This window comes from Mus musculus, chromosome 7 (genome assembly GCF_000001635.26).
Source record: "Mus musculus strain C57BL/6J chromosome 7, GRCm38.p6 C57BL/6J".
Taxonomy (NCBI): Eukaryota; Metazoa; Chordata; class Mammalia; order Rodentia; family Muridae; genus Mus; species Mus musculus.
Genome location: NC_000073.6, coordinates 145,297,220 through 145,310,289, shown reverse-complemented (window position 1 = coordinate 145,310,289; position 13,070 = coordinate 145,297,220). Strand labels below are relative to the sequence as shown.

At 52.2% G+C, this 13,070-nt stretch overlaps 1 protein-coding gene across 2 annotated transcripts; it reads right to left on the bottom strand.

Annotated features, from left to right (window-relative positions):
- Positions 1 to 732: 732 nt before the first annotated feature.
- Mrgprf (MAS-related GPR, member F) lies at positions 733 to 9,381 on the bottom strand. Of its 2 annotated transcripts, NM_145379.2 has the most exons (3): positions 9,298 to 9,381; positions 6,362 to 6,476; positions 733 to 2,539 (listed from the first exon to the last, which is right to left on the bottom strand). In NM_145379.2, the coding sequence occupies exons 2-3, from the start codon at positions 6,407 to 6,409 to the stop codon at positions 1,556 to 1,558; spliced, it is 1,032 nt and encodes a 343-aa protein (NP_663354.1). In that variant the 5' UTR covers positions 6,410 to 6,476; positions 9,298 to 9,381; the 3' UTR covers positions 733 to 1,555. The 2 variants fall into 2 exon arrangements, with proteins under 2 accessions (NP_663354.1, XP_006508600.1); XM_006508537.4 differs by lacking the exons at positions 6,362 to 6,476; positions 9,298 to 9,381 and adding an exon at positions 2,803 to 2,914 and having other exon boundaries at positions 738 to 2,539.
- Between the last annotated feature and the right edge of the window lie 3,689 nt (positions 9,382 to 13,070).

Genomic DNA, 13,070 nt, shown 5'->3' with positions numbered 1-13,070 from the left:
GAATCACCCTGCCGTCTACTTCTCAGCAGGTGCTGTCTGTACACAGGCTGAGCTGGACCCAGGTGGGGATGCCCCTTGTAGGCCACAGCTCACTCCCAGGGGATTCAAGTGTGAGGACTGGGGTGGAGACTCTTAAGAAGACTCTTAAGAGACTCTGGGAAGCCAGGAGACTCCAGATGGCCTCTCAGCCAGTCACACCCAGGACCCACATGGCACTGAGACCATCCCTGTAGCTGTGGCACATGCACATTCTCAGTGCTCTGCTGCAAGGGTGGAGGCTGCAGGGAATACTCTGGAGGGAACAGATCAGCATGGCTTTGGTGATGGGCCATCAGGAACGTGACCTTGGTGGACTTAGCTACTACCCCTAAATGCTAGTGCCCTGGAATCCTGCAGCCTATAATAAAGCTCAATGGACTCAGGGTGTATGGCTAGCATCCCTGCCCCTGGGTGAGTATGCTGCTCACGCCTTCCTTGCCCCCCCCCCCCGCCCTCCTGCCCTTCCTGGCTCTCTACGGAGGAATGCAACTCTTTAGGTGACACATCCTTACAGAATACAGAAGCCTAGGTATAGATAGAGTCAGGCAGAGCAGAAGGGCAGCCCAGTGGTGTGGCCAGATAACCAGTGGAGATCCAGAGTGAGGGGAAAGGAACAGATGGCCACCCACCCTGGACTTCAGCTGTCCCTGGATCTCCTCATTGTGGGACAAAGAGAAGACACTGGGCATCGAGCCTGCTTCACTGCAAAGTTTAAAAAAATGTGTATTGATATATACTTTATTATCTTTTATAAAACTTCCTTTGGCTACACAGGCCACTGTGCTGGATGATGAGTGACATCGTGGTGGCAGCCTCCAGGGGGCCAGAGTCCACTTTGAAATGGGTACAGGAGATTGAGGACTTAGCAGTGGACTACAGTGGCCTGGAAGATGCTGAGTGCAGTCAGCTACCCAGAGCTGGCTGGTTGGGGTGGGTGGGTGGGGTCAGAAAAGCAGTCAGCTACCCATGGTGACAGAAGGTCCTTTCTGTCTCACATGGCTTGCCAAGGCCAGATCCCATCCCATTAAAGTCACTAGGTGACTCATCAAAGGGGCAGGGGCTTGTTTGCAGAGTGCAATGCCAGTGGACAGGACCCAGTTCCAGATAGCACCGTTCTCTAGGGTTTGTTCTGATGCAGCCTTGGGAGGCTGAACAACTCCCTGGGGGTGGGGCTGAGGCTGCTGGCCCAGGGAGGGTGATGCTCGATGAGTCACGTTTGAGGAGGTGACCTCCTTCTTGCCTTCGCTCTTGAGCTTCTGTTAAGAAGGGACCCTACCATGCTGGTGAGGGCAACTTTGGTACACTGAGTCACAGAAGCAGAATGGTTGGGGAGCAGAGGCCACAGGGTCTGTCCAGAGGTGGCTGCTCAGCCTCCTGGCCACCCCTGACAAGAGTGTTAAGGCAGGTCTTCTCCCTGGCAGCACAGGGGCAGCTGCCCTACTCCTGCCCTCGGGCAGAGTGTCTCTGGAAGCTACTGGCCGCTCTCTGCTGCAGCCTTGCCCCAGAAGTTGGCCTCTCAGGATGCGTTCCCAGAGGGGCACTGCATTTCCATGGTGACCGTGTTGGGTGTGCTGCTAGCAGCGTCCCCCGGCTCCGCACCATCCCGGAGAGCCCGCTGGAAGACCACCCTGAGAGGTTCCCACAGGCGCTGTGACTTGTCTCTCCCAGCCAGGAAGTAGACGATGGGTTTGGCACTGCTGTTGATGCAGATACACAAGTCAGTGACGTACTCGGGGAAGGGGGCTGGGATCTGGAAGACCCAGAAGAGGAACCAGTCGATCCCCAAGTAGATGGATGATACGAGGAAGACAGAGACGATCGCCAGGACCACGTGATTGAGCTTGGCAGAGCGTTGGCGGCGCCGTGCTCGGCACTCTACGTGCAGGATGAGCGCCAGGCAGGGAAGTACCATGAGTGGGCAGAAGAGAAAGAACAGCAAGATGCCCAGGGCGATGTCCATGTTGCGGCAGACTGTACCAGGGGCCTCGTGGCCCAGGAACATACAGAAGTAATTGTGGATACTGGTAACCAGGAATGATAGCATCCAGAGCAGGGCACAGACCCCAGCTGACAGGCGCTTGGGCCTCCGACGCCAGTACCAGGTGGGGAAGATGACAGACACACAGCGTTCGATGCTAATGGCTGGCAGGAGGCTCACACCTGTGAAGAATGTGCAGAGCCCCACGATCCGGGACACTCTTCGAATGTAGTCGGGGAAGGAGCCCAGGAAGGTCCCCATGTTCAGGAGAGCAATCACGGCCTTGCTGAAGAGGTACATCCCATCGGCGCTGGCCAGGTGCAGGAAGTAGATGGAGAAAGGGGTCCTCTTGATGGAGAAGCCGAAAAACCAGAGGACCAGCCCGTTTCCCACCAGGCCACACAGGCAAAGCAGCAGGAAGATATAGTTTGTGACAGCTGGCGGAGGGAGCGTAGCAATCTGCTCAATGGTCAGAAATCCTCTGCTGTAGAGCTCCCGAGCCTCGCTCATACCAGGACACATCTGCGCAGGTGCAAAGGGGACACATATGTAAGCCTACCTGCCCTTCTCTGGCCCTCAGCAGACCTGTTTCTGGGCCTGTTTCAATTAGCTACCCAGGAGGTGGAGTCTGCTGGGTCCCTGGGTCCCTGGCTATGGAATGATGAACCCAGCAGAAGCCAGAGCAGAAGGAGTCCCGATCCCAGCTGAGGCTAACACTGGTTCTCAGAGTCTATAGCCAGCAGGACAGCATATCCACAGGGTGACCTGAGCTCTGGGCTACTCACAGGTCAGCCAGGTCCAAATAGCCAAGTGAAGGCAGTCCACGGCAGAGGGGTGGGGAGTGCTTGCTGAGCAAGTATTCGGAGCAGAGTTCAGATCCCCAGTCTCTGCCAGGCGGGCACAGTGGCCCCTCTGTAATTTAAAAGGCAGAAAGAGGAGAGTTCCCTGAGCAAGCCAGGGAGATGAGCCTACATCAGCCTGCTCTGATTTTAATTGAGAGATCCAGTCTCGGAGAATAAAGTGGGGGAAGTGATTAGGAAACCGTGTTAACCTTAGGCCTCCACATGTACCAACCACAGAAATATAAAACACATGGGCCTGTACACATTTGAACACACTCACACCACACACTCACTCACTCACACATAGACTCTCATACACAACACACACACACACACACACACATCAAATATACTCACTCACCACACACTCACACCACATGTACACACACACAAACACACATACACACATACTCATATACCCACATATCACACACATACACACATACACACACACACACACACACACACACACACTCACACACAAAGAATTAAAAAATCATTAAAAAGCCCCAATAAACAGATGGAAGGCTGGTCTTGGTAATGTGACACTGTCGTCTTAGAGGAAGGAAGATTGTAAGTTCAAGCCTAAGCTGGGAAAAGTAATGAAACCCAGTCTCAAGATAAAAGCCTTCAAACAGGCGTGGCAGAACATCTGCTCTTGCAGAGGACTCAAGTTTAGTTCCCAGAACCCACTTTGAGTGGCTGGCAACTGCTTGTAACTCCAGCTCCAGGGGATCTGACTCCCTCTTATGGCCTCCAAGAGCACTGTATACTCGTGTGCGACACACACACACACACACACACACACACACACACACACACACACACTTTTTAATAGAGGACTGGAGATAAAGCTTGGGGGCAGAGCTTGCCCGGCATGTGGAGGTCTAAGGGTTCAATTCCCAGTACCAAATGATCACGGAGATCATGGACAGGATAGCAGATGTGTGCATGAATTGTTCTGATAATGTTTCAAATTTAAATCATGAAAGTATTTATTCCTAAAGAAATAAAATTATTAGAAAGGGATGTGAGTGGGAACAAAAGACCTTGCTTCTAGCTGGAGTTGGCTTCTATGCCACAGTTGTACTAGAGAGTACTGGGGAGGAGAGGCAGCTGCCCTCTGCTAGGCCAGGGCTACCTTTTGGGGTTCTGAATAATGAGAAGGTTAGGGGGTACCCGGGAGAGGCTTCTAGTGGTGGTCAGTGTTTAAGCTTCTAGAAGAGGCTCAGAATTTTACAGCTGGGCAGGGCAGAGGAGCTCAGCCCTACTGAGCACCAGGCCTAGCACTGAGGGCTGAGCTGACTCAGGACCCTGGGCTAGGTGTCAGAAACTGGGAGCAGGGACACAGTAGCAAAACCAAGGGCATGCCTTCCTAGCCAAGTGAGCAGTTGCTCTACTCCAGCCAGAGGGTTTGGAGGACCTGTGGGCAGAGGGGTGGCTCTTCCTTCAATTCCAGAGAACCTGCGTCTATGGATGGTAACGTGAAATAGTTTGATATTTCTGGATTAACATTTTAAAACAATTGTGTGAGCCAATACCATGAGCCAATGAGCCAGCTGTGTGCTACTCTGTTCTCCAGGTTGTTTAGAGCCTCCCCCCCCCCCACACACAAAGGTTGCCCTATGCATATTGCTTCCCTCCTCCTTGTAGACATCACCAATCTATCCCAGGATTTTCTTCCTATGTCTGGTGTCTGCTTTCATGGCTCAGGGAAGTAGGAAGTTCTAGGGGCAAGATCTTTGCTGCCACCTTCCAAATGGCCTTGGCAGAAAGCTGGGCCCTGAGAAAATGCTCTATGCTGACATTCTCTAATAAAGGGAAGTTTAGTGAGGATTCTGGAATTTAGGTTTCTTAAAAAACACACAGAAATATAAAATGCACTTTCATTTTAACCCCAGGTATAGGAATGTAAGTCTGCTTCACAGCAGCTGACTATGATTTGCCTCGTGCTCTAGAAGAGGCATGGTTTTTCATGCTGCAGATAGTTTTTGTGATTTTGTAATGTTTGGAATTCTGGGAAATTTTTAGAGGTTGTGTAAATGGTAGGGCCCCGCTAGGTGGGGTTGGTGGTTGCTGGGTGTTCAAGGGAGTTGGTTGCAGTTTGTTAATAATAATGCTCAAAGAAGAAACTAAAGGAAATAGATTATATTTGGAGATCTCTTTCTCTCCCCCTTTATTTTTCATTATCTCCTGCCTAGTGTTAGGGGGTGAAATGAGGTGGGGAAAATAAAGGGTGAGAAGAGAAGAACCCACAAAGTAGCAAAGACCAGATACAGAGAAGTATCCTCTGGCCTGGCTGTGTCCATAGGAATTTACAAGCAGGAACTATGGATGCTGTGTAAATTTAGGGAGACACTGGGTTGCCAGAACAAGTTCTTTATGCAGTTTTGGTCCCTACCTGACTAATTCTAAGAATTCATTGGCTAACATCTTTTGTCCACCCCTAAACCAAGCTGCCTAGCTCTTTCTCTGCTCCCCTTTCCTGGAGCTGCTCTGTTGCTGCCCCAGGCCTCTGACTCACTGGACCAGACCCAGATGCAGAACTTTGTCCTTTGTGGACCAGCTCAGCAGTAGAAGCTGGCCTGCTGGGACTGGGCAAAGCCCTTTGTGTATCACCTAGCTAGAAAAGTCTGCAGTCCCTCAATGGGTGTTGGTAGCCTGGGTGGGGGAGTGGGGGTGGGCTGGGGCTGGGAGACAGGCATGAGGGATGGGAGGGACTGGTGAGGTTCTGGGCAGGAGTTACTATTTGCAGCCCCACACTACATTGTGAATCACCACTCCAGAGTCTGCTCCCATCCAGGGCCTTGTCTTCTCTAGGGACTCTGGGATGCCTCCTAGCATGCCCAGTCCCTGCCTCCAGGTATCATCCTGGCATGAGCCTTAGTTTTCTCAAGTCTAGGGGAGGCGGGGATGAGGAAGTAAGCCAGAGGGGTTCCCAACTTAAAAAGGGAAATCCACACTTTTCCAGGGCAAAGAAGCAAGGGCTGGGCAGAAAAGTGATGGGTCATCCTAGAGTACTGTGTGAGCTTTAGGTGGGGTTAGAGCCAGCTGCAGATTTCCATCCGTGGCTCATGCTTCCAGACTTGGAGCAACACACACCCCTTGGGTGGCCCAGTGTGGCACAATTCCATGGCACACACAACAGACACTGTGCCACTATGGAACTGGCAGAGGCTGTCTGACCTGGTCTGACCATGAACAGTGAACAGTGATCATCCCATCTCTGGAAGAAAAGGGGGAGGAAGTGAGACCTTTCAAGACTGATAAAACTGACTCAAAGACAGCATGGTAAGGGACTCCTGGGACGCTCAGTGCCAGCTCTGATGATGGCACTGGCCTCAGAGGAACCAGTTAACCTAGTCACAAAGTCCAGATGTGCCTGCTACTCACTCAGGGTTGGAGGGCAGACCTGGACAGTGAGTGCAGGAGATGCTGGACTGTGTGGCCCTCTCAACCACATGCTCCCACAGACTAAGGACCCCCTGTCCATGATACTTGCCTTGTTCTGGTTGGTGGAGTGAGCTTCCCATGAACAGTTTCCGGCCATCTCCAGGAGTGAGGAGTCCAGGCTCCTGTTGGGAGCTCAGCAGTATGTGTTCCTGCCTAGCAAAAGCCTAGAGAGAGGGTAGAGTAGAATCAGCCCTGGTTCCCCGCTCAGAATCATTTGACCTCCCAGCTCAGCCCCAGCCCCCTAGGCCTTTCAGGCTTGTGGTTCTTACCACAGAGGAAAGGCTACCCTAGCTCTCTCTGAGACAGAAACTTTGTACCCTCCCTGCTCCTCCTGCCTGTAGGCTCATGATCGGACCCTGCCTGGCTCCCAGAGCCCCACTGCCACTCCCTAGGGAAAACTCTCTCTCTCCTTTCTCTTCTCATTGGACTGCAAGGAGTCTGGGCCAGAATGTTTCTTCAACGTGCATGGTGGGTTCCCTTGCATCTACACATGGAGCACCTCCCTTGTGTTTGGATAGAGAGTTCGGCAATCAGTCCTAGAAATGAGTGACACAGGACAGATTCTTTACAGCAGAGGGGCTTCCTGGAGGAGGAGGCCTTTGCTGGGTCTTGCTTTATCAAACCACGGACGTTGAGCATGCTCCGCAATCATCTACCAACTAAGCCACACCCCCAGCACTTCATTTGTTTTAGATGGTGCACCTAATGAAACTTTGAAGATCTGTGTACTGTCAGTGGCTGTCTCCTGTAAGCTTCACTTAGAGGTGGCAAACCAAGAAGTTGCTGTGGTGGCCCTGGTTCCAGGCTGGGTGTAGGACTCAGTCTCATTCAGCCAATCTGGAGGCCTGGAGATGTGTTGCGTGACAAGCTAGAGAGAGGTGGACCCTGCTTGAGACTGGTCCACCCTAGCAGGCAACAGCTCATTAATATATCCACCCTGGGTCTCCTTGGAATTGAGCCCCATCCGCGGCCTGCTTTCTGCCTGCACATAGAGCAAGTGGGAGGTCTGAAGCTGTGACTCAGGACACGGCCTGGCTACAGGCTGCCAGACCCTCCTCTCCCTGAACAGGGACGTGGGCAGCACACTGCTCCACTCCTCAGAAATTCCTTCCTCAAGAAGGGCGGATCCCCAGCCGCCACGAGCATGGCCCTTGCCTCCTCCTGGATATGTGGCCCTGGCAGCTGCGTCCACCCATTGGCTGTCCGGTCAGCGCAAGTGTCACGCCCCCTCCTTAACTCCAGGCCTCATTCGGCTGGAGGGGCGGGGGTGGGAGGATGTTGGGGACTTAAGCCACACCCCAACCCTTCATTTCTATTGGATGGTGTTCCTAGGCCCACAGACACGCTCCTAACCAGTGTACAGAGCCCATTTCCGCCCTGGCTATCTACCCCCTCCACCCGCTACCTGTTTGCTCCTTCTGGTGTACACCGACTAAGAGTGGCTCATTGTGGGACCTGCTTGGGTGTCCCGAATACGTAGGCATGAGTGATGTTTGTGCAGAGAGGTTGCAAACTGCTGGTGCTGCAAAGTATGCCCCCTCCCACCAGGCGTCATTTGTAGCTATAGAAGGAAGCAAGCCCAGGTTTTCTAGGTACCTACACCCCCAGCATCCTCTACTGATGCCACTCTTTCTGATACTTGCTACTCCCAGCTTTCCCCCTCAGTGATGTCCTGACTCAGGGGACCTTTCATGCCACCAGGCTGAACCTCCAACTAGACACATGCCCCGTGGGACAGATGAATATGCTCCCAGGTCAACTCTATGACTGGTTTGGTCTCTATCCACGGTCCCTGTCCTACTCCAGATTATTTGCAAAGTTATTCACTCACACAGAGAGATCCAGAAGCCAAGTGGACCCCAGATGGGCCATATTAAAGATGTGTGTGTGTGTGTGTGTGTGTGTGTGTGTGTGTGTGTGTGTGTGTGTGTGTGTGAGAGAGAGAGAGACGTGTATGAGGATGTGTGTATGGGGATGTGTGTGCTCTGGGCAGGATCTGAGCCATGACAGAACCCACTTCACTAAAGCCCATGGAAAAGGCTCCCATGTCTGCACCCCTGGCTCCTCCCCTCCAAACCGATAGTGGGCCACCTGTTTACCTTCTTAGATTGACAGTTGGACAGACCAGCCCTAAGGGAGCTGTCTTGGTCATTTCACTTCTACTACACCATACCCCAGTCTCTCTCCTCATGCCTTAGCTATGACCCGGCCTGGGCATTGGCCAGTCTGCTGCTGTCCGGGATACACAGAAAGCCTGTGTTTCTGCCTAAGACTCAAGCCTTTGCTCACAACTTGACAGAAGACTTTCTCTGAGGGGGAACAGAACTCTCTGGCAAACAGCTTCATGTGAAGCCAACACCAGCACCAGACCTGGCTGGAGGGGAAGAAGCTGAGACTATCAGTTGTCTGACCTTGTGTTGCTAGTCCCCAAATGCCCCCAACAGAGTTGCCCACTGCTGTCCTCATGGCCAGCGGCATCCCTGAGCAATGAGAACCAGAACTCTGCACTTGGACCATCGCCCACTGGGTGTTCCCTTCAAACTCTTCCAGAAACCCGGCTTGGATGTAAGGTTGAAGGAAGGATAGGGAGCCCCCACCCTCAGGAGGACAAGATGGGGGCTGGAATTGGAGGATGTCTTGGGGCTAGAGGTAGAGGTAGGGTGTCATCTGAGTAGGGGATCAGGAGATGCAACACAAGAGGGGGACTCTTAAAGCCTCCTATATCCCTGGGATACTCAGACCTGTGGGAAGAGTGGAACAGGTCTTCTAGATGGGAACAGCTTCACTCTAGGGTTTCATGGCTCTGTGCTCAGAGAGGTGGGACTTCTGCAAGCTGCCTGTCATGGCAGTGGCCATTTCCCTGCCTTGAGGCTGCCAATCTCAATTGCTTGCCCTGTCCAGCCTTCACCCTACAGCCCCTGATCCTGATCCTGAAGCCCCTGTCCCTGGTCTCCCTCCCCTAGTCCCTGGGTCCCAGAGTGCTACCTGTGGCTGTCCTGATCCTCCGAGTTCCCTTCGTAGAGATCTTCTCCTGGGACTCCGAGTTTGCTGACCCACGGGCAGCAGGCTAGCCAAGTACTGCCTGGAGCCTCGGAAAATTCAGGCTCAGGGTGGAGGGAGGACGAGCCCTCACCCGCCTTGCCTGTTGGAGATGGCTTTGGAAACAGAACCCGCCCCAAACCCAATTCCAGGCCAGGCAGAAGGGGGAGGGGAGAGTTAGAGGAGGAGAAAAAAGAGGAGGAGGAGGAGGAGGAGGAGGAGGAGGAGGAGGAGGAGGAGGAGGAGGAGGAGGAGCTGAACAGTGATGAGGCTTGGGGAAGGAATGCCCAGTTCAGGAGCCTTTTCCCCCATCCCCACTGGGAACTCATCTCTCTGCCTGATGACGTCACGTTGGCCTGAGCACTGGGGCGGGAGTCCAGATGTTAGTATCTAGTATCCTGCAGCTCCAGAGGGCTGCCCCAGTAGAGGGAGCTCCGGGTTGTCACTTGCTTGATGCCTTCAGCCTGTTTCCAGTGGGCATTTCAGGGCAGGTGGTGATCGTGGGGAGGTTATAGGGAATGTTCTCTCCATTATTTGAACTGACTGAGGGACTGGCACAGAGAAGCCAAGAAGCAGCAGGTGAGGGAACTCTATGGAGAGTGGGGGAGAAGTGTCAGAGAGAAGGCCACATGACCCAGATGGCACCAACCCACCCCCCTTGCCACCCCAGAACCTTCCTGGGGGACCCCTGGGGCCTGTGGAACCAGGAATTCCCTTCTCTCTAGCTCTAATAACAATCAGATGTCACAAATGGAAAATCACAGCCCTTGCTCACTTGGGCTGAGCAGGGAAGTTGGCGAGCAACCATGCCTGGTGCGTGTGCTCCTCAGTGAAGATGAGTCACCCTCCCCCACGAGAAGGGGTCTTGGAAAAAGTTAGTGGCCAGGGCATGGAGCCCAAGCCTGGGTGGGTATGGAGGGAGCAGAGGGTTGGCGATGAGGGTGGGGTGCTGAGGCCTTTTTCTGCCCTGGGCCAACTTTCTCATGACCCAAGAAGCCTGAGGGAATGCCACACTTTCCTATGGGAGTGAACAGTGCCCAGATTGGGGGAGGTGTGCCTTGTGGGCATCTTACAGGGAGCCCAGAAATAGATCTCTTCTTGCACCTGCGCTGGAGCCTCCTCCTTCTGCCCATGAAGAAACCTCTCTGTCCCTTGCACCAAACTAACCTGAGATCAGGGAGCCTTGGATGGTTGCCTGTTTGAGGCCAGCTGGCTTCCTGGGACTTGGAGGCGGGGCGGGGTGTGGGGATAGGGATTTTTCTGAGATTCTAGAGGCTGAGAGAGGTTAGGCAGGCAGCAGGGAAGGATGGTGACCCTGCCTCCTCCACCAGAGCAGGCAGCTGTGTCCCAGCTGGGCCACTTGTTTACACTGGGAGGCGGGGGGGGGGGGGGGAGGCCTAAGCCCAGCACTGGCCAAGTATAATTGCGCTTGGACACTTAAAAGGAATTGTGTGAAGTGGGCAGAGGCTACTGAGTCCTCAGCCTTATTTGGTTTGGAAATATGTTTCTTTGACAAAACAAGAGAGAGGTGCTTATTAAAGGGAGCTTGTCTTCGGGTCCCTGAGTTTGCAGGGTCCCTGAAGCTGCTGACCTGTCCACTGGGGGTGCTATGGCCATGGCCCATGTTCATGAGCACTGGAGATTCTTTCTCTGAGCTCTGCAGACTGGACAGCCTGGCAGAAGCACCATCACCATTCTCTGAATCACAGACACACCTGCTGGCCAAGTCCTCACAGCAAGGGACCAAGGATCTCTGAGTCCTTTTCATTCATCCCCTTCAGGAAGGTTCAGTGTCTATAACCTAGTCACTATCCCCTTGGGGTGACCATTTTAGCATGAGTTCTGAGGAAGACACAGACGAGTAGTTTACAGCAATCACCTGTGTCATCCTGCAGAAATGGGTCTGAGGCTGTGTGGGGAGGAGGCCCAGAGGTTAGGTTCCCACAGGGACAGTAGAGAGGACCTTGCCCCATGTGTGTGGGGGTGTCCTATGGCTGCCTCCAGGCATTAAAGACCCTGGAAAATCACATCTTACTTTGGGAGGTTTCTTTTGGGGGTGGCAACAGGGGCTTGGGTGCCTGGGAGAACTACCCTTACTGGACCTCTAAAATTCATGTCTGGTCTTGAGTGGCATCAAGCCAATCACCGTTGCCAAGTGATTGGCATCATTCATTCACTCAATCAGGACTCTGAGGATAGACTTGAGGTGAACAGATGGGGCCTGGGGGACATGGCTTTTGTTCTTTCTAAAAAATATATTGTATTTTTATTAATATAATTAATATATTATATTGCTGCAGGACACCTGTGGATGTCAGAAGACAACTGAGAAAGTCAGCCCTTTCCTTCTACCATATGGATCCAAGTGGCTGAACTCAGGTCATCAGACTTGGTGGCAAGCACCTTTACCCACTGAGCCATCCTTGTTCTTTTTTTTTTCCATTTTTTATTAGGTATTTAGCTCATTTACATTTCCAATGCTATACCAAAAGTCCCCCATACCCACCCACCCCCAATCCCCTACCCACCCACTCCCCCTTTTTGGCCCTGGCGTTCCCCTGTACTGGGGCATATAAAGTTTGCGTGTCCAATGGGCCTCTCTTTCCAGTGATGGCCGACTAGGCCATCTTTTGATATATATGCAGCTAGAGTCAAGAGCTCCGGGGTACTGGTTAGTTCATAATGTTGTTCCGCCTATAGGGTTGCAGATCCCTTTAGCTCCTTGGCTACTTTCTCTAGCTCCTCCATTGGGAGCCCTGTAATCCATTTATTAGCTGACTGTGAGCATCCACTTCTGTGTTTCCTTGTTCTTTTTTAAAAAATATTTATTTATTTATTTATTTATTTATTTATTTATTTATTTATTTATTTATTATATGTAAGTACACTGTAGCTGTCTTCAGACACTCCAGAAGAGAGTATCAGATTTTATTTCAGATGGTTATGAGCCACCATGTGGTTGCTGGGATTTGAACTCAGGATCTTTGGAAGAGCAGTCGGTGCTCTTAACCACTGAGCCATCTCACCAGCCCCCGCCATCCTTGTTCTTAATGTTCTGTCCACATGGTTTGGAAAGCTGTCTCCTGTCACAGGTGTCTCCTGACCCTTTCCAGTGAAGAGGGAAATTTTTTAATTAGTTAATTTTTAGATAGAGTTTTATGTAGTCCAGGCTGTCCTCAACTGTGTGTGTAGTCAAGACTAGCCTTGAATTCTTAATATTTTTATCTATACCACTAGGTGCTTGGATTATAGGTGTGCAACACCACACCTAGTGGGAAATTTATTTTTAATTGTCCTGCTCAAAGTGTTCATGCAGATGGATTTAGCTGTCTATGTTTTTCCCTCTCAGGATGGGCCCCTCCTTTGCTGAGGGGTCCTGGGGCAGGAGTCCAGTTCAGGCACAGGCATGTCGCAGTGTGCTTCTGTGGTTATGACTGGCCCTGCTTTCTGGCTGTTAGGATGGGTGTGATCGGCTATCCCAAGCACTTCTGCAGCTAGCAGCCCAGCAGAGCACTCCACACTGCCTTCACACTCTGAGTGCTTATGGAGTACCTCCTGGGTACCAGGACTGGATGGATGAACAAGATAGCTAAGGCCTCTGTCCTTGGAGTGTGTTGAATGGGCAAGGGGGCCAGCCATAGTCAGGCAGATAGATACCCAGGAACGTGAACCTGCTATAAAGAAGCAGGGTTCTTCTTTCCCAGGTCACTCTGGCTTTC

Excerpts from the sequence above, each read along its gene's own strand:
- Mrgprf (NM_145379.2), bottom strand. The coding sequence starts at position 6,409 with ATGGCCGGAAACTGTTCATGGGAAGCTCACTCCACCAACCAGAACAAG. Across the intron at positions 2,540-6,361 it reads ACTCCACCAACCAGAACAAG|ATGTGTCCTGGTATGAGCGA; the intron begins GCAAGTATCATG and ends GCACCTGCGCAG.